At 51.4% G+C, this 23,627-nt stretch overlaps 1 protein-coding gene across 3 annotated transcripts in view; it reads left to right on the forward strand.

Moving 5' to 3' along the window:
* ABTB3 (ankyrin repeat and BTB domain containing 3) overlaps positions 1-23,627 on the forward strand; it is a 263,029-nt gene that overhangs the window by 225,829 nt on the left and 13,573 nt on the right. For 2 of the 3 annotated variants that reach the window (XM_080661812.1, XM_080661811.1), the window contains 5 exons: positions 301-521; positions 1,929-2,107; positions 11,182-11,287; positions 17,513-17,615; positions 20,318-20,399. In XM_080661812.1, the coding sequence (XP_080517938.1) occupies positions 301-521; positions 1,929-2,107; positions 11,182-11,287; positions 17,513-17,615; positions 20,318-20,399 (691 nt within the window). The remainder of the gene's footprint in view (positions 1-300; positions 522-1,928; positions 2,108-11,181; positions 11,288-17,512; positions 17,616-20,317; positions 20,400-23,627) is intronic. The other variant, XM_080661813.1, reaches the window with a different exon arrangement.

Raw genomic sequence — 23,627 nt, forward strand, 5'->3', positions numbered from 1 at the left:
TCAGTCTTATTGCACATCACCCCACGTAAAGCAGAATCACGGGTTCCAGAACCTTCTAGATACTTGAGGCAAACACTTAGGTCCCTGGTTGTCCTTGAGGAAACATGGCCAGCCATGCCCGCCCTCCCAATCTCCTCCACCCCCAGAACGGAGTGCCCGTGGACAGGACTCTGAAACCCACCACCCGGAGTTGGTCCCGTCCTCTTTCCTTGTCCCAGGGAGTGGCCCCCACCCGTCCCCGCCCTGGCAAAGCCCTCCCCCACCTCTGAGTGTCTTCCTCTCTGGGTTTATGATTGACAGGAACGTGTTCCGCAAACTGCTCGCCCAGCCAGAGAAGGAGAAGAGTGATATCCTGTCCCTGGAGGAGATTCTGGCCGAGGGGACAGACCTGGCGGAGACAGCCCCGCCCCCCCTGTGCGCCAGCCGCAACAGCAAGGCCAAACTGAGAGCCCTGAGGGAGGCCATGTATCACAGCGCTGAGCATGGCTACGTGGATGTCACAATTGACATCAGGAGCATAGGTCAGTGTGGGCACCCTCCGCCCTGGGCACAGCACACTGCCCGCTCACACACACACACACACACACACACACACACACGCACGCACACACACAGGCCCAGGGGACCTCTCCTTGGCTGGTTGGAGCACTTCCATGCTGAGAGTCCCACACTGTCCCCATCGACAGCAGCATCCTGCCAGCCCCACCCTCAGGTCACCTTTCCATGATTCCCAGACTCTGGACCCTGGAAGTTAGGAGTTTGAATCACCTGGGAGCTTGTCTGAATACACATGGCCAGGCCCTACACCCAGAAGCTCTGCTGTCTAGGGTCTGGATGGGTAAAGGCTGGAAATCTTTATATTTAACAAGCATCCCAGGTGGTTCCCAGTGGTTGGGGTGCACAGAGCACCCAGACCTACGAAGCTGCGGCCAGGCAGCGGCTAGACGAGGACAGGCTTCCTTACCAGGGCCCCTCCCACTGCGCCTCAGGAAGCCTTTGGGGTGGCTGGCTCTTCCTTGACTGAGCTAGCCCACAGCCCCCTCCTCCGTGCATCTGGGGGGCAGGCTCGCCTGGCCTTCCCAGTCTAGTGGCATAGCCCCGGCATGGGAATAGCAGGACTCACGGGGGCCTTAAACTCAGGGGGCCTGCAGAGGGGCCCCTATGCTGTTCTGGAAAAGGGCCTCTCGCAGAGTGGCTGTTTAGCATGTGGGGCGTTTATGCCACGGCCCGGAGAGCCTGTTTAGCATAGTGAAGCAGCCCGAGACTCCGAAAGGTCGGCTTGTTGTACACAGGAGCAAGACGCCTGCGTTCTCTCCCCACGAGAAGGGGGAATCAGCACAGCAATCAGCTGCTGGAGAGGCTCCTGTTGCGGGAGGAACCCTGATGAAGTGGCTGCAGGTGGAAATGTAGTTTTGCACGGGCGACCAGCAGCCACACCCTCCATGTCTCCTTATGCGGATGGAAGCATCCATCTTAGCTCACTGGTGGGTTTCACCGGCCCTCAGCTCTCGCCTGGGCACGGATGTGGTATCCAATCCTGGGCAAGACTCAGCCCCTCCCTGAGCGTCTCCCTCCCCAGAAAGGAGAGGGGATGGAGACAAATGAAGGCAGCGCTGAGAAGTATGTCACAGGCCTGAGCCGTGTGCATAATGGTTCCCGTATTCTGCACCATGATTGTAGGTTGTAAAATGCAGCCCCTAATAATATGAGTAGCATGAAGAAATGGACACCTGTACTTAAGGGAACTGAGCCATGACCTTTAATTTCAACTTCTGCAAGTCTTTGGGGGAAATCCACACTGGCTCCAGTCATCGCAAGCCTGTCTGTTGGTCTCATAACTGGGTAACGTCCTGGGGAAAGGCCACGTTTTAGATAATAACACGCCTTCTCTTTTGGTTGTTCTCTGCCTTGCCCTCCCCTCCCCCCAGGTGTCCCGTGGACCCTGCACACGTGGCTGGAGTCCTTGCGGATCGCCTTCCAGCAGCACCGCAGGCCCCTCATCCAGGGCCTGTTGAAGGAGTTCAAGACCATCCAGGAGGAAGAGTACACGGAGGAGCTCATCACCCAGGGCCTGCCCCTCATGTTCGAGATCTTGAAAGCCAGCAAGGTACGAGGGGTTTGATGCCGCTGGGCCGTGGGCAGAGAGCTAGGAGGTTCCCCATCTCGGGTTCCCTTCCTTGTGGTCATGGCGGCTGGTGGCTTGTGTACCCCAGCTGGCTATGCCGTCATTTGTGGGGCAGCTGCTTTGCTGAGCCCCTGTGAGGTCCCAAGGCACTTAGGCACATGGACGAAGCAGTAAGGTCTCTCCTGGCCACAGGGAATTTACACAAAAGCTGGTGAGATAATCCCCCGCACGCGTACCCCGAGGGCATCTGAGGTGGTGTATGAAACAATGGCGCAGGCCCCCAGAAGTGCAAGACGGTCAGGGAAGGTGAGGCTGAGGTTCTGGGGTGCGGGCAGGCCTGGCAGACAGAATCCAGTGGGAAGAGGGACACGGTGCAGCGCCCCAGAGGAATGGGGTACAGGCCCTGCCATGGTTCCTGGAAGCCGGGCCCTGGGGAAGGCTTTTGAGGTACACAGAAGCCAATGAACCCTGCGCTGACCCCGAGACTCACCCCTTCCTCCGCCGGCACCTGCATTGAAGGAAAATGGTGCAACCCCTTGAAAAAACCAATCCAGTCCTGGGGCTACTGTGTGATCAGTTCTTAAAAATCTCTTTGGGGTCCCTTGTTTGATGATACCATATAGACACCCAGTACCCACCAATGGGCCATGTGGCATCGGGGGTGGGGGTGGGGGAGGGGAGGACAACTGTGCGAATGGACAGCTGCGGTGGGCCTGGTCCCCGGCCAGCCATGGAGTGGAAAGCCCAGGTCAGGGGAGGGGTGGCAAAAGCCCCACCACTCGCTGTGGAACCCCCGGGGGGACCAGTTTGCCGGGGAGGCTTTGAGAAGTTTGGGCTTCTCAGTGGGCCTCGGGGGACGGGATGGCACCGTGGTTGGGAGCACGGGCTCTGGAGCCGAACTGGAGGAGTGCAAGCCTGGCTGTGCCACGTATTTGCCTTATGACCCTAGTCAAGTTACAGAACTTCTCTCTGCCTCAGTTTCCCCACCTGAAAGTGGGGACAGTGATTGTATTAACCTCAGGCTGGTTGTGAAGAGAAAATGAGTGCCGTCACATTGCCCCTGCCACCGAGTGAGCGCTCTATAGTCCCCACCACCACGATGGCCCCGCCAGGGGATGGGGCGCCTCCATTACTTCCCAAGGGGTGTTCTGCAGCAACCAACCCCTCAGCAGGGATGACATCAAAATATTGAACACCCAGCGCAGCCCAGGCTCCAAGGAGCCCATGAAAACCACATGTAACCGGCTGAATGTCCCCTCCCCTCTTCAGGGTAACCTTGGATTATCCCCATTTCTCTACCGCAGACCCTTGAATAGCCTAATTCACAAAGGCAAGCGTTTCCCCAAACTCACTTGACCTCGGAATCCTTTTTATAATGAACTGTCTCGGGACAGAAATGAGGATTTTTTTTTTAAGCTAAAATATGTAGTTTAATCCTCACAGACAGCTTTTGAAACAGATACCGCTCTTATCCCCCGTTTAACAAATGGGGAACTGAGGCACAGAGCGGTGGACTGGCATGCCCAAGATCGCAGAGTCGCTCAGTAGCAGAGCTGGGACTGAAGCCAGGCGGTCTGGCCCCACCACCAGCCTCCTCCCCCGCTGCCCCAGAACAGGCTTTGTGGAGCTCTGGGGCCCCTGTAAGCCACCTGTGAAGTCGCAGGGGAAACAGGCCTCCAGACCAGGAAGGCAACACGGGTCCCCCCCGCCAGGCTGGGCCCACGGGCTGCCCAAGAGAAGGACGAGGGGACCGGGGAGCTGCCTTTGCCGACAGTGGGGTGGCCCCACAGTAAAGCGGCAGCAACTCAGCATCCTGTCTGCTCTCTGAGCCTGGAGCACGTGGCCCGGGACCGAGCCAGGCCCATTAGGTCTTCTCATTAGCGCGGTCTAGGGCCCCCGCGGGCTAGATTTATGCCTGATGTCAGGCCCCACTGAGACCTGAAGTGGGAGCAGGTGTGCGGCCTCTGGTAATGAGCCTCAGCAGTTCTATTTAGAGTGAAACCTGCTGGAGGCTTTTCAAAACCAAATGCTCCCTGCCCCTCACCCCCCACCTGGAAAATAAATAAAAAAGGCTTTCACCTGAAATTACCTAAGAAACCACCTTCGTGACAAACATGCCTCGTTCGGTTCCCAGGGTCTGGTGTTCTAATGGGTGTCGGGTTTTTAATTTCCTTTCTTTCTTCAAGATATAGTGGGCATTCCAGAAATTACCGAAGCATCTTGTGTCTTAAGTAAACCTGATCAATGGGGTTTCTAAGTAAACATCATTTTAAATATGACATATATATATACATACGGAAAAGTGCCCCAATCATAACGCTAGAGGCAAAGGAATTTCCACAAGGTAAACCTACCTGTGTGATGAGCACCCGGACCAAAACCAGAGCACCCCGCCAGCCCCCTCCTGCCCAGCCCAGCCCCTCCCCTCCAAGAGCAGCCAACAGCTCTGATAGCAGCAGCTGGGGGTGGGGAGAAGGGAGGGGCCTTTGCCAGGAAGTATGAACCAGAGCCTGCTCCCAGCAGTTGTCCTGATCATGGAGGGTGGGGGGACCCAGGGATGGGGCCTGGCAATCTAGGAGGACTGCACCCTTAGGTTTGCTCTTACTGTAAATGGGGGTTCAATGGCAACCCCTACTGGTGAGATGTGGTATTACACATCACTATGCAGGGCAGAGGGGAAACAAGATAAACGTCCCGTGGCTGTGTGAAGTCAGGCATTCTTCAAGCATGGGTGAGGTTCCTGTGGTCAGATCCTGTAGGTTTATTTTGCTTTTCTCTTCCCAGGTTCTTGAGGTAGAAGGTTAGACTATCGATTTGAAACTGTTCCTTTTTTCTTCTTTATGCACTTGATACTATACAGTTTCTGCTCAGCACTACCCCAGCTGTGTCCCACAATTTTTTATATGTTTTATTTTCTCCTTCATTCAGTTCGGTGTATTTTTTTATTTCCCTTGAAACTTGCTTTTTTGGCTTATGGATTATGTGAAAGTGTGTTATTTAGTTTCGGAGTGTTTGGGGATTTTTCTGTTATTGATTTCTAGTTTGATTCCATTGTGGTCAGAGAACACATTCTACATATAGTATTTCAATCCTTTTTTTAAGATTTGCAATTTGTTGTATGGCCCAGAATGTGGCCTATCTCGGTGTAGGTTGTGGGCACTTGGAAAGGTGTGCTTTCTGCTGTTGTGGTGCATGCTGTGATTGTCAGTCACATCCTCTTGGCTGATGACTAATGCTGAGCTCTGCTGTATCCTACACCCTATATTCCGTAATCTATTTCTGTATCCTATAGATGCTCCGTCCAGTTATCCTATCAGTTGACAAGAGGGGTGTTAATTGTTGGATTTGTAATTGTTGGATTTGTCTCCTTCCCCTTTTAGTTCTATCCGTTTTTAGCTCACATACTTTGCAGCTGTGTCATTTAGTGCAGACACATTTAGGATTGCGGTGTCTTCTTGGTGTGTTAACCCTTTTGTCATTATGTAATGCCCCTCTCTGCTTCAACTAGTCTTCTTTGCTCTGAAGTCTCCTTAATCTAATATTAATACAGCCACCCCTGCTTTCCTCTGATAAATGTTTGTATGATATTTTCCCCTCCTTTTATATTCAACTTGCCTATACATTACATTTAAGCTTTTTTTAAAAAATATATTTTATTGATATTTCACAGAGAGGAAGGGAGAGGGATAGAGAGCTAGAAACATCGATCAGCTGCCTCCTGCACACCTCCCACCGAGGATGTGCCCGCAACCAAGGTACATGCCTTTGACCGGAATCGAACCCGGGACCTTTCAGTCCACAGGCCGACGCTCTATCCACTGAGCCAAACCGGTTTCAGCGTTTCTTTTTTTCTTTTTAAATATATTTTTATTGATTTCAGAGAGGAAAGGAGAGGGAGAGAGAGATAGAAACATCAGTGATTAGAGAATCCTTGATCAGCTGCCTCCTGCACTCTCTCCAGTGGGGATCGAGCCTGCAAGCCAGGCATATGTCCTGAATGGGGAATCCAACTGTGACCTCCTGGTTCATAGGTCGATGCTCAACAACTGAGCCACACTGGCTGGGCGATGTTCACTTCTTTACATTCTTCAAAATAAATCTGTGAGCTTGTGAGCTCTTTTTCTTCATTTTCATGCTCTTCTGTATTTTCCAAAGTTTCTCTTTCTCATCATCTCTGCACAACTGGTAGAAACTTGGTCTGACCCATGGAGTCATGGAAACACATTAAAATCACCAGGCAACTGTGACTTGGGTTCGTTTTGGCAACCGGACTGAATCAGCCCCTTCTGGGGCTGACGTTATTCCTAATAATCAAAGGTTTCTTATAAACAACATGCAGTCGGGCTTTTCATCCACTCTGTCAATCTCTGTCTTTTAATCAGAATTTATAGGCCATTTATATTTTATATAATTATTGATACTTTAGGGCAGTTTGCCACTCTGTTGACTAATGAGTTTGCCAACCACTGCTTTAGGGCTTAAATCTACCATCTTATTTTTTGTCTTCTGTGTGATATCTCTGTCTTTTTCCTGCCTTCCTGTGGACTACCTGAACATTTATTTAAGTTCCATTTTTATTTGTAATGTTTTGGAGTGTACTCACTGTATAGCTTTTTTAGTGATTGCTTGATGTATTGCATTATCTATATATATAAAGGCCTAAGTGACCGAACGACCAGCCGACCGGTCACTACGATGTGCACTGACCACCAAGGGGCAGCCACTCAACGCAGGAGCTGCCCCCTGGTAGTCAGTGGGCTCCCTCAGCCAACCTCCTACGGCAGGCCAACCTCCTGTGGTCCCTCCCTCAACCCCCCACCCCCAGCTGGCCGGCCCCAATTGGCCACGATTGGGACTGGGAAAGATGGCCCCGATCAGCCCCAATTACCAGCCAGGCCAAGGGACCCCACCCATGCATGAATTCATGCACCGGGCCTCTAGTATGTACATAATATCGAAGTCTACTTGTTTCATCATTTTACCAGTTCAAATGAAGTATAGAAACCTTACTTCTCTTTATGTCCCTTTACCCTCCTCCATTTATGACATAACCATCTTTAAATATGTCATCTAATTTAGAACCACATCAGACAGTTACAATTTTTGCATCAACCATCAAACATAATTAGGAAACTCAAGAGGAAGAAGACGCCTATTATATTTGTCCATATTTTTGCTTACCCTGTGCCGCCTCCTGGATGCTCTAAGGCTCCCTCCTTCATCCTTTCCTGTTGTTTAGAGACCTTCCTCCAGCCATTCTTCTAGGGTCATCCTGGTGACCAGTTCTCTTAGGGTCCTTCATCCCAGAGTATCTGATTTCCCTTTCGTTCCTAAAGGATATCGTCACTGGTTGTTATTTATTTCATACGTTTCTTTTAAGTCATCTTACCTTCCCTTAAATGTATTTATAAAGGAAACATTATATTACTACCATAAATAGGAAGTTCTCATCAGTTGCCATGAGTAGAAGGTACGCATAAAAATAAATGGGTGATGATTTAAAAGCACTTTAAGTTCACAGTGTGTCCAATTTCATCTTGTACACAGCTCCAAGGGCGTGTGACAGACTTGGAGCTAAGCTGACCTCCTGGGAATCCTGTGGGGAGGTACAGCCTTCCCACACCCCCCCCCCCTTTTCCAGGTGGTTCCAGCAGAGAGGGGCTCACGGCTGACAGGTCAGCCCAGCATTTCCCACAGGGGCGGGGCCTGTCTGTTGGGAGGAATCAATTAAGACAAAGAATTCACTACCGATGACCCTGGGAAGCAACCGTCATTCCACATTCTCTTGATTCTGAGATCAGGCTTTTTTCATCTTTTTGAATTTGAAATAGGTCTTAAAAATGGATGTGTATGCTTATTGCAGTGAGTTTCTTTCCAGTAAATTTAGGATATTTTAGAATCTAGGAAAATAGAGATTAATTTGAATTATGGGAAGTTGCTCTTTGGAGAGTTCAAAAATGGTCCCATATTGGCACTTCCCTTTGGTTCAACCTAATGGCATATAGTGATGTGTTATCTTTTTAATCCTCATAGCAGGTAATTTAATCCTTACTAAGCAGGTGATTCATTTGGGAAGAGAACACCGAGGCCCAGAGAAGCTGAGTACTTTTCCTAAGGTCACACAGCTGCTAGGTGAGGAGCCAGGACCGGACCCAGCTCCGTCTGGTCCCATTGCCCATGTTTTTTACCACTGTGTAGAACCCCCGCCTAAGCTCCCTATTAAGGACCTTGGGGACAATCCTGAGCTCCTTTCCAAAGAAAAGGGTGTGTTTTTGTACCTTTTTAGAAGAACAGTGAGGGCTCAGAGGAGGAGAGGAGAGATGTCAGCCCTGACATCCACAGACTCCATCTTAAGAGAGACTCCTGGTAACTGTGGTATTACAAATTCAGTTCTGGCCCTGGCCCGTGGCTCATCATCCCACACAGCAAAAGGTTGCAGGTTCGATCCCTAGTCGGGACACATATGGGAGGCAACCGATGGATGTTTCTTTTCTCTCTCTCTTACTCTCTTTCTCTCCCTAAAATGAATTTTTTTAAAAATGCTAAGTGAGGATTTTAAAATAAAAGAATTTAGTTCTGTGCAGTGAGTCCTGAGAACCCAGGTTCAACACCCAGCATTTTCCAAGAGAGGCCTGGGGGGGCAGCTCTCATTATTTTTAGGGCTCACGTGGTTACATTGGGCCCACCCAGATAATCCAGGATAATCTCCCTCTTTAGGGTCAACCAGTCAGTAACTTTCATGACTCCTGCAGATTCCCCTTCGTCCTATGAGGTAACACATTCACGGGTGGGAGTTCTCATGACACAGCCCAGGGGATTAGGGCATGCGGTCTGCTGGAGGCCAGGACTCTGCTCCTCAGACACCCGTGTGCAGAGCATGTGACTATGGACCCTGATGCATTGGCCTCGGGTGAGAGTCTGCATTATGCAGGCTCCCAGGCGATTCTGCTGCTGCTGGTGGTCGATGGAGCACATTTGAGTGGCAAAGCCTTAGAGCAGAGGAAACACATTTACAGCCCCCGGCCCACTTCCAACCCATGACAGAGTCCATTCCATGAAACCGGTGGTTCTCAAACCTCAGGGAGCATCGGAGTCACCAGAAAATGGCCCTGGCCAGTTTGGCTCAGAGGTTAGAGCATTGGCCAGAGGACCAAAGGGTCTCAGGTTAGATTCCCAGTCAGGCACTGGGGGAAGCAACCAATCGATGTGTCTCTCTCACACGGATGTTTCACTCTCTCCTCCCTCCCTTCCACTCTGTCAAAAAAAAAAAAAAAAATCAATGGAAAAAACATCCTCAGGTGAGGATTAAAAAAAATAAAAATTAAAAGAAAACGTGTGAAGCCCTGACCGGTTTGGCTCAGGGGATAGAGCGTCAGCCTGGGGACTGAAAGGTCCCAGGTTCGATTTCAGTCAAGGGCATGTACCTTGGTTGCAGGCACATCCCCAGTAGGGGGTGTGCAGGAGGCAGCTGATCGATGTTTCTCTCTCATCGATGTATCTGACTCTCTATCCCTCTCCCTTCCTCTCTGTAAAAAAATCAATAGAATATATATTTTTTTAAAAAAAAGAGGTCATTCTTTAAAAAAAAAAAAAATGTGTGAAAAGACAGCTTGCTGGCCCCACACCCAGCATTTCTGAGGCCGAAGGTCTGGGATGGGACCTGAGGGTGGGCATTTCTAACGGGCTCCCAGGGGTGGCGTGGAGACCAGCCTTGGAGAACCGCTGAATGAAGCTAGGAGAGAGGCAATCACTGTGTGAGTGTTACATGAAGAAGCATTTGATGTCCTTGTTTATAAGGCCTCCCCTTTAGAAGCAGCGTCCCTTTTCCCATTCAAGATGAGCGCGTCCCCTCAGGCACCTCCGGGGATCCCTCTGAAGTGATGAGGTGCCTTTTGGGAATCTCACCCACTGAATCAAAGGGTTGGATTGCTTTTCATGTGCTGAGCTGTATCCTCCTGCTTCGGGTGCACAAAGGAGGAGACTCACGGAAGGGCCTGAGCCACTGACACCCCATAGTTGTCCCAGCCCCATCTTTTAAAGTCAAAAATAATATTTGTTGGTTTTATTACCAACAGTTGTTTGTTGCAGAAAATGTAACTCCCTGTGCCGGGTGTGCACAGGGAGCTGAAAAGGAAGCATCATAATCCCACAGAAGGCAGCTACTCTATTTCCCCGACCTCTCTCTGTCAGGATCTGTCAATCTAAATATATACGTAGGGCTTTATTTCAAAAAATACATGCTACAAACTGTGTTGTAACCTACTTTTAAAATATATTGTAGATGTCTTTCTAGCTAACTCCCCCTTTAAGCCCCAAGTTTCAACCCCTTCACTCAAAAAGCACCCCAATACTGTGATCCGTGGCTTCCCTCCTGCACACCTGCTGGTTGCAGGGAGACTTGTGAGCAGCAGCGAGCCCGGTGGGGGAGGAGGAAGAACACGGAGGTCACAGCTCCATCGAAGCAGGCTCCTTGGCCCCTGAGCAGTCAGGGGCAGCTGACATTCTGCACCACAGAACTCTCCCCACCCCCCGCACTCCTTGTCTTTTGGAGAAATGATTCAGCTGAGCACCCCTGATCCGGAAAGGCCTCGGCACCAGAATCAAGTTCCTAGGAAAGCTGAATCAGGACCACCTGAGTCTCGGCAGCGGCGACGGAGTCACGGGATTAGGAGGGCTTTCGGCTGGTCTTTTTAGGATAATTAGCAGCTTCCAGAACTTTGGAGTAGTGGTAAAAGTAGGTTTGGGGTAAAAACATATTTTCCATTCTAGGAGTGACAAAACCTGCTTTCCCATGGGTAGGAAATGATTAGAGCAAGAGAAAAGGGTTTCATTACAAATTTAGCTTTTGCCAATGAGCCCGTGGAAATAGGCAGTAGACAAACAAGCTAGCAACTCCAGGGCCTGCCAGGCAAACGGGATGAGTGATGTCCAAGGGGAGTTCTCTTGGGGCCTGAGATAAGTCTGTGGGCTTCTCTCCCTTGGGGAACGCGTTCCGGCAACTGGCCTGAGGTTGTGCCCAGCCCCCAGCAAGGCGCGCTGCTCTCTCTTTTCCGCAGAACGAAGTGATCAGCCAGCAGCTGTGTGTCATCTTCACCCACTGCTACGGGCCCTACCCCATCCCCAAGCTCACGGAGATCAAACGGAAGCAGACCTCGCGCCTGGGTGAGTGTGTCACGGGCCCTGGCGTTGCTTTGTGATTTCAAGACGGGGAAGAAGCAAACGCTGTAAGGAAGGGTGGGGACTCTTCGAGGGCCAACAAGATAGATACTGGAGGCAGGCAGGCGGAGGTCAGGACAGCACCTTGATTATGTGATAAAACTGAAGGCTGTACCTTAGGAAAAGGTAGATCAGAGCACCTACCTTTCGCTGCCTGTAACCTTTCAATTAGAGGAAGAAGGAGACTCACCAATATCTTCTTGTTATAATTGAAAGAGTACAGGCAGTGGCAGCAAGAAGGTCTCTGGACCCTGCAGACAGGTAGGTTCTAAAAGAAACCCAAGTGCCCATCAATAGATAAGTAGATTTTTTTTAAAAAAGCTGTGGTGCATATAGACAATGGAATATTACTCAGCCATAAAAAAAGAACAGTCTTATCGTGGGCAACAGGATGCCTGAACCTAGAGGGTGTTATGCTAAGCGAAATATATTAGTCAGAGGAAGACAAATACCTTATGACTTCACTTCTTTGTGGAATCAAAAGAACAAAATAGACAAACAAACAAAACAGAAACAGGCTCAGAGATGTAGAGAACAGACTGATGGTTGCCAGAGGGAAGGCAGGTTGGGGGACTGGGTGAAAAACATAAAGGGATTAAGAAGTACAAACTGGCAGTTACCAAACAGTCCTGGAGACATCGCACGGCACAGGGACGATGGTGATAACCAGGTGTAAGGCCAGGTGGGTACTGGAAATAGCAGGGGGACCGCTTTGTAAGGTACATGACTGTCTAACCTCTATGCTGTACACCTGAAACTAATCCTATCTAATAAAAGAGTAATATGCAAATTGACTGTCACTCCAACACAAGATGGCTGCCCCTATGTGGTCAAAGATCCTGCCCCCATGTGGACACAAGATGGCCAGCAGGGGAGGGAAGTTGGGAGGAACCAGGCCTGCAAGGGAAGGCAGTTGGGGGCGATCAAGCCTGCAGGCAAGGGCAGTTAGGGGTGACCAGGCCGGCAGAGGAGGGAAGTTGGGGGTGACCAGGCCGGCAGAGGAGGGAAGTTGGGGGTGACCAGGCCTGCAGGGGAGGGCAGTTAGGGATGACCAGGCCTGCAGGGGAGGGCAGTTAGAGGCAATCAGGCTGGCAGGGGAGCAGTTAGGCATCAATCAGGTTGGCAGGGGAGTGGTTAGGGGGTGATCAGGCTGACAGGCAGAAGCGGTTAGGGGCAATCAGGAAGGCAGGCAGGCGAGCAGTTGGGAGCCAGCAGTCCTGGATTGTGAGAGGGATGTCCGACTGCCTGTTTAGGCCCAATCCTACCTATGTATAATCCTAAACGGGCAGTCGGACATTCCTCGAGGGGTCCCAGATTGGAGAGGGTGCAGGCTGGGCTGAGGGACACACACCCCCGTGCACGAATTTCATGCACCGGGCCTCTAGTACAAAATATTAAATGTAATAAAATGGGAAATGTTAGGGAGGGGGGAGAGGAGAGTCTCATATGTAGGAATTTTGTTCTTTTTTTTAATATAATAAAACTAATATTGGAGTAAAAAATAATAAAAGAAGCCTGAGCTGTGTGTGGCAGCTCTCCCCAGCGCTCCCTGAGGAGGGATGAGCAGAGGACAGTGGCAGGCCATGGTGTTCCTCTAATGGAGTCCAGTGCAGGCAGCCAGGAGGGGAGGGGAGCCAGACCTCCCTACACACACACACACACACACACACAGGAAACATACCTGAGCTGAGGAGACCGGATGCTCTGACTCCCAGCAGAGCAGCAGCCCTCGCTTCTATTCTTCTCAGACACTTGCATTAAGCCGCCCCACCCGAGCGCTTGGCCGGCCCTATCTCAAAAGTCATCCTCGGGCCACCCCAGGAGGCAGGCACTGGCAGTCTGCACCGGGTCCCCCCGAAGCCGAAGCTGTAATCCCATCCTCCTGTGGTTTTCGCTTCTGGGATTTTCCAGGAGAAAACTTTCTATCAGGCACTGATTTCATGTGGAGGATCCTGGGGCTGCTGCCGCCGGTTGACTGGCGGAAAAAAAAAAGGCAAAGAAATACTCGTCAGCCTTGAAACCTGACCCATGAGCCTCTGTTACAGGGGCCTGTCTCCTGGCTGCATGGGGAGTCATAAAATATTAAAGCTGCTTTAATATCTTAATATTAAAGTGTTCCTTTTCCATTGGAGATTGGGGGACTTTCCTGCTTCCTAGTTCCTTTTCCTGCAAAGACTGGGAAACATTTGATCAATGGAAGCATCTGAAAATTCTACTCTTTAGCAAAACCACTACTTTTGAAACAGGTGAACTAGTTTAAATGAGTGAAATGGCTGAATTCATACACATGTTTGAAAGTACTTCTGGGGCTGTCTTAAATAACTGGTGAATTTCAGTGACATGACTTTTGCTACATAGAGAATGTAGCCGCTGAGCCACTGGCTGTCCGTTGTTCTTTACACCCGTTCCTGTGAGCCAACCAAGATGTGCCCTACCACAAGTAATTAACACCTTGTAGAAAGCAGGTATTAATTAAGATATTCTAAGTGCAACAAATTATAAGGACCAATTAAATAAAGAGGCTTTACGACATAGCAAGAATCTGACATCTAGGTGTCTTACAAGACACCCTTGATAGAGTGAATATTTGCAAGGGCTGTTTTAATGACACAGCATAAATTCTGCTTTCCTGTAGCTATAGGAGAGGAAGGAGGAGTTTTTTTTCTCCTGAACTTGCTGAGATTTCTTCCATCAGCAATTTTAAGGTCCTCGTTTTCTTGCCAAGCCTTGGAATTCCAAGCGTTAGAACAAGAAAAGAAAGGCAGCCCTGAGAGGCTCAAAACTCACAATATGAAAGAAAAAAGGTAGAATATATGTGTAATCCTATTTAATACAGAGGGAATATGCTAATTGACACTCACATCGTCACAAAGATGGTGGCGCCCACAGCCAATAAGGAGGGAATATGCTAATTGACTGCCACTCCCTCAGAGATGGCGGCGCCCAGTCCCCTCATCCCCACCAGGGCGGCTCCACACTCCTGCCTCCAGAGTCCCCCAGTCCCCTCAGCCCCCCAGCCGCCCAGGGCTGGCCCGAGGCGCGGGCGAGCCTCGGATGGTGGCTGCCCAGCCACCCAGGGCCACCCAAGGCGTAGGCAAGCCTCAGATGGTGGCTGCCCAGCCGCCCAGGGCCATCCAAAGCTCAGGTAACCAGGACCGGCTGAGGCTTGCGCTGCTGACAGTGGCAGCAGCAGAGGTGTGATGGGGGACATTGCCTTTCCCTGATTGCTGGGTCGCCTCCCGACCCTGAGGGCTCCCAGACTGTGAGAGGGGGCAGGCCGAGCTGAGGGACACCCCCCCCCCCGCTCCAGTGCATGAATTTTCATGCACCGGGCCTCTAGTCCTATATAAGAAAAGGGTAATATACAAATTGACCCTAACAGCGGAACGACTGTTCACTGTGACGCTCACTGACCACCTGGGGTAGACACTCAATGCAGGAACTGCTCCCTGGTGGTCAGTGTGCTTCCACCGGGGGAGTGCCGCTCAGCCAGAAGCCGGCTCATGGCTGGCCAGCGCAGCGGTGGTGGCGGGAGCCTCTCCCGCCTCCGTGGCACCTCTAAGGATGTCCAACTAACAGCTTAGGCGGGGAGCAGGCCTAAGCCGTTAGTTGGACATCCCCCAAGGGCTTCCAGGCTGCCAGAGGAGATCTCCCGGAGAGCAGGCCTAAGCCATCAGTCAGACATCCCCCAAAGGGTCCTGGACTGTGAGAGGGTGCAGGCTGGGCTGAGGGCCCTCCCCCTGAGTCCATGAGTTTTTGAGCACCGGGCCTCTAGTTAACAATAAATGGAATAGGGAACATGTAGTGTTTTGCATCTTCAGTACAGAATTCCAAGCTAGGATAACTAAAGGCTGTCAAGTAGTGGTTCTTTAAGGACCTACTTTAAAAGAAAGATGAGACTTATCAGTGACAAGTGTCCTACACCGGCATCTCTCCAGGGCCAGGCAGGTCATTAAATGAGTGAAATGGGCTCAGTGTAAGACAATAGGGAGTGGCGGGGACTGTAACCAGCGGCCAAGCACAGGCCTGATTTTTTGTGATACATTGTCCTCCTGTCATCTCATTGAATTCTGGGAGAGAATGGTTAAAGGAGCTGAAGGGAGGCGATATTAGCAGTTTGGGAAGCAGGATGGGGGTGGTGGTTGGAGGTGGACAGTGGGAGTGAGAGAGAGTGAGCAGAGGGAGGCGGGTTGCTGAGAAGAGGGAGAAAGTCACTCCAAACTGCTAACAGTCTTTAAAGCAAGGGGAGAAGTGAGTGGCTGTCAACTCTGAAGCCTTCCTCTATAGCCTAACTGCCTTTTACCTGAATAGTTTTAGAAGTTTGGGGTGGAGGCGGGGGACAATAAAAATTTTGGAAGATAGTGGGATCACAAGTGATTTATGACTTTTTTATGCTTTTCTGATATGTTTTAAATTACAATTTCTTAATGGGAAGAGGTGGCAGAGAATATAAGGAGAGAACCACCATCTGCGGTAGCACAGGGGCTGAGGGCTGAATAAGGAGAATCAGCCAGGAAGGCCAGTTCTGGGTCCAAGGACTGGGCAAAAATGGGGGCAGTCAGACAGGGTGGGCCCAACAGCTGGGGGTCGGTCCCCAGGAACCCAGGGGGTTGGTTCCCTCCCTCAATGCTTTAGAGCAGCCTAAACCCGGTGGTAGGGAGCAGCTGGGTTTCATTTCTGGGCAAACCTTTAACCCATGGGGAAGGGCCCGTCAACAACAAGCAGGTCCCCAGGCTAAGCAGGGGCCCGATGTCCTTGACAACCTCCGGCAACGTGACTAAAGCAATGGCCAGAGCATGCTTTCATTCACTCAAAAAGTGTTAATTGAGCATCTAGATGTTCGGCTAACCCTGAGGGGCAGTATGTGTCAGCCATTAATTTATGCTTCACATGAATTAATTCATGCAATGCTCACTATGACTCTCGGATGTCGGGATATAATGGGTATTACCATTCCCATTTTATAGGAGTGGAAAATATGGCATGAAGTGGTTCAGTAACTTGCCCAAGGTCACTGAGATTTCTGGCTTGAGAGCCCACGTTCTAACTATACTCTACTGCCTGCCTGTGTTAGAGACAGAGGAAAGGATATGGAAAGGACAGGCAAGGTTCCGCCCCACCAGAGTGTGCAGGCCGGAGGGAGAGGCAAAGAGCGGATACACAGTGGTGATGAGGCTGCACCAGGTGGTTTCCCCACCTGTCACCAGCTTGAGCAAGTCACTGTAACTTTCCGTGCCTCAGTTTCCTCAAATGCACACCTACCCCCCGGGACTGAATGAGCTGACATGTGTTAGACCAGCTTGCACAGTGCCTGGCATGTCGTGAGTGCCCCATAAGTACTGGTTCTATCTTCTGTTCTTACTAGAGGCCCAGTGCATGAAATTCGTGCACTCAGGGGGGTCTCTCAGCCCGACCTGCACCCTCTCGCAGTCCGGGAGCCCTTGGGGGATGTCCAACTGATGGCGGGAGCGGGCCTAAGCCATCAGTCAGACATCCTTAGTAGTGACATGGAGATGGGAGAGGCTCCTGTCACCACCGCTGCGCTCACCAGCCGTGAGCCCAGCTTCTAGCTGAGCAGCACTCCCCCTATGGGAGCGCATTGACCACCAAGGGGCAGCTCCTGCATTGAGGTCTGCCCCCTGGTGGTCAGTGCACATCATAGTGACTGGTCGTTCTGCCGTTCAGTCAATTTGCATATTAACCTTTTATTATATAGGATAAGATTGGAGGTGAGGCAGGGGACTGGCTCCTTTGTCACTGACCCAGGGAACGAAGGGCCTGGACTTCAAAAAACCTGGGACACGGTGGCAAGGGGGCAGCTTTTCTCACCCACTTCCACCAGCAGGAGGAGGACACTGAGCCGGGGAAGAGGAGGGAAACCAGGGCGGGTGACAGTCTTCAAGGCCAAGTGGGCAGGTGTTTACTGCTCACACCTGGAAGCCACCTGACCTTGGGCTGTGGGTCAGTCTTCTGTGGGGAAGTGCCACTTTGAATCACGAATAAGCTAGGACGATTTCCTAGGAAAAACTGGATTTCTGTGATGTGAGTGTTCCTTTGATTGATTCTGCTCCTGTGTGGTCCCTGTCTCACCAATGAGTATTTCATCCCCTGGAATCCGAGCTTCGCCCTTCTCTCCGCTAAAGCTGCCCTTCTTCCCCTTTCCTCCTCCAGATCCTCATTTCCTCAACAATAAAGAAATGTCTGATGTCACCTTCCTGGTGGAAGGAAGACCGTTTTATGCTCACAGAGTGCTGCTATTTACAGCCTCTCCGAGGTACGTATGTCCGCTTGGACAGCAGGTGAAGTATGAGTGTGGCTGCTGCTTTTACTATGCTCTGAAGTTCAATTCTGGGGGTCCCTCCACCAGACTGGCAGATTATCTTCTCCAAATCAAGGATTCAAGAGTACAGAGCAGCCCTCGCCGGTCTGGCTCAGTGGAGAGGGCATCGGCCTGCAGACTAAAGGGTTGTGCCAGGGTGCGTGCGGGAGGCCGCCAATCGATGGGTTTTTCTCACGTCCAGGTTTCTCTCTCTGTCTCTCCTCCTCCCTTCCACTCTCTAAAAAAATCAATGGAAAAATATCCTCGGTGAGGATTAACAAAACAAAACAAAACAAAACAAAAGCGTGCAGGGCATTTGTGCATTGTATCATAGCAACGTTATTCACAATAGCCAGAAGGTAGAAGCAACCCAGGTGTCCAACAGTGGGCGCATGGATAAACTCAATGTGGTGTACACATGTGTTATTCAGCCTCGAAAAGGCAGGCAGTTCTGACACTGGCTACCACACGGATGAACCTTGGGGACCTTATGCAAAATGAAATAAGCCAGTCACAAAAGACAAATGCTGTTTGATTCCATTTATATGTGGTCCTAGAGGAGTCGAATCCTTAGAGACAGGAAGCAGAGCGGTGGTTGCCAGGGGCTGGGGGGAGGAGTGAGGAGCTAGTGTTTAATGAGCACCTGGTGAGTTCTGGGATTGGCTGTGCAACAATGGGAATATACTTAACATTAACATGACCGTACACGGGAAAATGGTTAAGATGGTAAATGACATGTTCTGTGTTTTTTACTTACAATAAAACATAAAAAAATAAAAATAGTGGGCAGCCATCGGCATAAACAGCAGCAGCGCCTTTGTGTGACTCGGCGCCTGTGACTCCAGGCAGACAGGGCCCGTGAGGGGAGAGCTTTGGGAGGAGCGTGGATCAGGTTTGCACTCCCTCCGCCAGGTGCCTCGTGCCCTGCACAGCCTCACACACAGCCGCCTGGAAAGGCCTGCTCTCCACATGTCAGGGAACTTTGGCATAAGCCACCGAAATACACGGGTCCTGTGAGCCTTCCTCTTCCCTGACTGTGGAGGAGACAACAGTCCGACACCCTCAGCCAGCTCCACCACTGCCCCTCCTCCTCCGTTCGGTTTGAGATGAGAAGGGTTGACCATGTGGAACCGCGTGGGCCAAGGACCTGGCCAGGATGAGTGAGGCTGGGCCAAGGAGAGAGAGATGCTGAAATGAGGAGGGAGAGGCAGGCCCCGGGGCAAGAATCTACTTCCGGGACTATTGCTAAGGAATGTGTCTGACCAGCATTTTCTGGATCCTGAGAGCATCCTGGCACCCACGATGCCCCCCCCAAAACAAAAGGCAAACCCCACATGTCTGCTTTGCCACCACAAGAAAAACACACTGTCTCTTGCATAGTTCTCAGTTATGATATTATTGAAAAAACGGATCAATATCGTGATGACATTGATTGTATCATAGCAACATATTCATTTCTTGGTTTGGACAAAGGGACCATGGCTGTCTGTGTAGGATGCTAACAGCAGGAGGGACTGGGTGAAGGGTAAGCAGGAACTATCTTTGCACGTCTTCTATAAATCTATAATTATTTCAAGATTAAACGTTTAATTCAAAAAAAAAAAAACAACACAGAGCTTATTCCTAAATATAGTATCAGTGTGTTCCAGTGGCAGGTTCTCTACCCTCAAGGAGTATATAGTTTAGTGGACGGCAGGAAAGTGCCTCTAAAACCTCAGACAGAAGGTCAGCCATGGGAGAGCCCTAGGTAGTCAACAGATGTTCATTCAGTACCCACAATGCATCGGACAGGCTTGGGCTCTGAGGATGCGGCAGAAGCAGAAAGGGCAGAAGTCCCAGCAGCCGGCCTGGAGCAGCGGTTGTTTGGGAGGGGAAGGCGGGATTGGAAAACTCCCTGAGCAGCAAAGGATCGAGCAGGAGCTCAGGGAAGGCTCCCTGGAGGAGGCAGTCTTTGTGACAGGCCCTGCAGAACAGATGGGGTTTTCAAAGGCATTCGCTCTTTTCTAATCACCTGCTTGAGAAATGACGCTGTTCTTTTTTTTTAAATATATTTTTATTGAGAAGGGAGAAGGAGAGAGAGAAACATCAATGATAAGAGAGAATCATTGATTGGCTCCCTCCTGCACGCCCCCTAGTGGGAATCGAGCCTGCAACCCCGGGCATGTACCTTTGACCAGAATCGAACCTGGGACCCTTCAGTCCACAGGCCGACGCTCTATCCACTGAGCCAAACCGGCTAGAGCAGTGGTCGGCAAACTCATTCGTCAACAGAGCCAAATATCAACAGGACAACGATTGAAATTTCTTTTGAGAGCCATATTTTTTAAACTTAAACTTCTTCTAATGCCACTTCTTCAAAATAGACTCACCCAGGCCATGGTATTTTGTGGAAGAGCCACACTCAAGGGGCCAAAGAGCCGCATGTGGCTCGCGAGCCGCAGTTTGCCGACCACTGGGCTAGAGCAACACTGTTCTTTTAAGTTGAGGTTTAACTTCAGATTGGATTACGGTATCCTACAGGGAGGGGGCGAGTTAAAGTAAGAAATCTGTGGCGATGTCCTTGCTGTATGTCAGAGATAGGGAGATAAAAGAGCCGCGTCTCTTGCCAGCTGGGGGTGTGCTTGTGAGTCTTTTTCTCTTTTTGTGATCTTGTTCAGGTTCAAAGCGCTGCTCTCCAGCAAGCCAACAAATGACAGCAGCTGCGTAGAGATCGGCTATGTGAAGTACCCCATCTTTCAGGTGAGCCCCTGCTGGGTGGGCCCCGGGCACGGGGCCTTCCCTCCAGTCCTTGGCCTGTGGATTAGCCGCTGCGACAAACCATCAGTCTCCTGCACTCCGGCTCCCTCCTCACACTGCCCTTCCCATTTACCACCCATTCATCCCTTCACTGTTAATTGAGCACCTACACTGTGCCTGACACTGTGCTGGGACCCAGGGCACAGGGTAAAAGACAGTCCTCTCCTGGGGACTCTCAGTCCAGAGGGGGTAACTCTGAGTAATTACTTCATTATAGTGTAAAGTGAGGGGGGCTGAGAGAGAGGGGTGAGCCGATGTGCTGTGACAACTCAAACCAGGGGAATTGGGGAAGGCGTCCTGGGTGAGGTGTGAGCTGAAAGATTGAAGGCTGAGAAGTTGGGGAGCCATAGAAGAAAGGCTTGGGGCTTAAGAAAGGGGGACAGGGGCCAGATAAAGTCCCAGGACTGGTTGAGCCCAGTGCGACCAGGAGCCAATGGACTGCAGGGAATCCCAGGTCATTGTAACCCTGATCTGAACCTACCAGGAGCCTCATGTAAGCAGCAAAGGAAGGTGCCTTCGTCGAAGGCCAGATGGCATTACCTTGTCTCTTTCCCATTTGGGGGACGTCAGTACCGTGAACGGCGGGTTGTGGTTTACGTGGCATCTCTGAGGGGCACAGCAGCCTTCTACCCTTGCCCACCCTCCTCCAGGCTCCATTCATACGCTGTGCCCCACAAGAGCCTGCTTGCAGCTCATAGAAATTCACCCCTGGATCGGCTTTGCAGCCCTATTTCTGGAGCCCTGAGTCTCCTCCAGGGCCTGGAGCCTCCTGGGCTGCTTACACCTCACAGGGCAGGCCTGCAGGGGAGATCAGGTCCCTCGGTGCTGTCCTCCCGCCAGCCAGGGTTAGCAGGCCAACGTGGGTGTGCTGGGAGGGTGTTTGGCAGAGTCTGAATTGGACCTTGTTTTCCTCCCGTTCAATTCTGGAAGGACAGTCCTAGAAAGAGTAAAAGGTGGGTCAGACTCGAGCCAGCCCTCGGGAGCCTCTCAGTCTAAGACAGTTGAAGAGACATCTCAGAGACGAGCAGGAGGCCAGGCCAACGGGGACCAGGGTCACGGAGCCGGGTCCTCCTCTGGACTTGGAAGGCAGAGCTGCATTCCAGGACTTACAGGCTGCATTGCTCTCTCTAAACCGATGCCTCCCCCTGTTTAAAATCAGTGTCCCTCACGGGACCTTGGACAAATGGCCCAATCTTTCTGAGCCTCAGTTTCCAGGAGCAGCATAAACATAAACAAAGGCACAGAAGTGGGAAGTCGTGGGGTATGTCTGAGGGAAAGGGATGATCAGTCCATTGGCTGGGTCTCTGGATATAGCAGAGATGGAAAAGACACCCTGGGACCACCTGGTGTGAGCCACGGGGCGAAGACAGGCCAGGTGACGGGTCTTCCCTCCACCGTTGGCCCTGGTGCCCCAGATCCTGCTGCTCGAGGGCTGCCAGGGGGACCATGCCCTCGCACTAGCCCCAGAGTCTGCATTTCCACCATCAGAGATGCACTTTTCTTGTTATGTTGAAACTTCAAAATAAAGAATTCTCTCCCAACAACCATAGGCAAGACTCTCTCAGGCTCATTAAGTGGGTTATTTTTGCAGGCGTCCTCAAACTACGGCCCGCGGGCCACATGCGGCCCGCCGAGGACATTTATCTGGCCCACCGGGTGCCGCTGCCTGTCCTGCTTAGCAGCTGACTCGTTCCGGGCCCGCAGTGCGCACAGGAATTTGTTCATAGTTTTTTTTTTTAAACTATAGTCCGGCCCTCCAATGGTCTGAGGGACAGTGAACTGGCCCCCTGTTTAAAAAGTTTGAGGACCCCTGTAAGGCATAACTGATACACCACCTCCCTGCTAAGCGTAAGTTCCTGTCGAATGGGCTACTTTGGACTAAGCATTGGGGAGCAGATGAAAGGGGTGCCAAGGCCAGCCCCGGTGAGCCGTCCCACTGGGGTGGGGGTAGCAGAGAGGAGGCTGGAGCCCCAGGATGGGACTGGGGAGTTGGCACACCCCCACTCATCCAAATGCCTGTTTCCACTTTTCCCAGCCCCTCACCGCAACCCCTCACCGCATTTCCTACTGAGAGCAAAGTGGCCACAGCCCCTTCCGGAATGGCGGCAGCTGTTGGGGTTAAAAGTTTCCATGAAACCCCTGCTTGGCTTTAGGGTCGGGGTGGGGAGGGCGGTGAAGAAACCTTAATGAGGGTCCAACTGTGAATGAGGCACCGGCCTCTGCTTGCACGTGGTTATCTGGATTATTCTGGCCATTTTTAGAGATAAAACAACTGAGGTCCAGAGAACTTAAATGATGTGCCCCCTAGTCTCAGTGCTAGTTAGTGACAGAGCCAGGATTTGAACCAGCAGGTCTGGTTCTGGAATACACTTCCTAAGTGGGAGCACTGGTATTCTTGAGCGCTGCCTATGTGTTAGGCTCCAAGCCGGTGATTCTCACCTGGCTGCACAGAGTCGCCTGGGGAGCTTTGACAGCGCCCGATAACCAGGCCATGAGTCAGACCATTTCGATCAGACTCTGAGCCGAGGCCCAGGCATCAGCAGTGGGGAGCCTCCGTCCTCCTCCCATTACCCCAGCGCTCTCAATTACTCTCAGTTCTCACACCTTAGCTTCAAAATACCCAGCAGGCAGAGCGGGCTTGTGAAAACACAGAAAACACGTCCCAATGCAGATTCCCGGGCCCGGCCTCCAGAATCCCCGATTCGGTCAGGCTGGGCTGCGGCCTGAGAAGGTGCCTGTCTTACACGAACCCAGGGGATGCCGATGCTACCGGTCCAGGGACCACCCTCAGAACCAGGGCCGCCCATCCTCTCCTTGGGCCCTCCCAGCTGCCCCTCCCAGTAGCTCTTCCCCCACCTTACAGACAGGATGTGCCCAAGCTCCCCCGCTCATCACAGCCGCGCTGAGGTTCAGACCCAGGCCTGGCTGACCCCCGGACCTGTTCTCTTCGCTGCCTCCCTGCGGTGGCCACTTGGGCCTTCCCTAAAAGCCACCCAGGCCTGAGGACAGAAGCCGGGGCCTGTTCGAGTTTGGAGCATGAGCTAGAGCTGGAACGTGCACGTGTCCCCAGCTCTCTGAGAGCCAGGAAGGGGGACCGTACACCATTAGGCCTGGGACTAATTGGGGAGGTTCCTAAAATAAGAACCTGTCATGCAATAGGCACTCAACAAA

Source organism: Plecotus auritus, assembly GCF_963455305.1.
Source record: "Plecotus auritus genome assembly, chromosome: 3".
NCBI lineage: Eukaryota > Metazoa > Chordata > Mammalia > Chiroptera > Vespertilionidae > Plecotus > Plecotus auritus.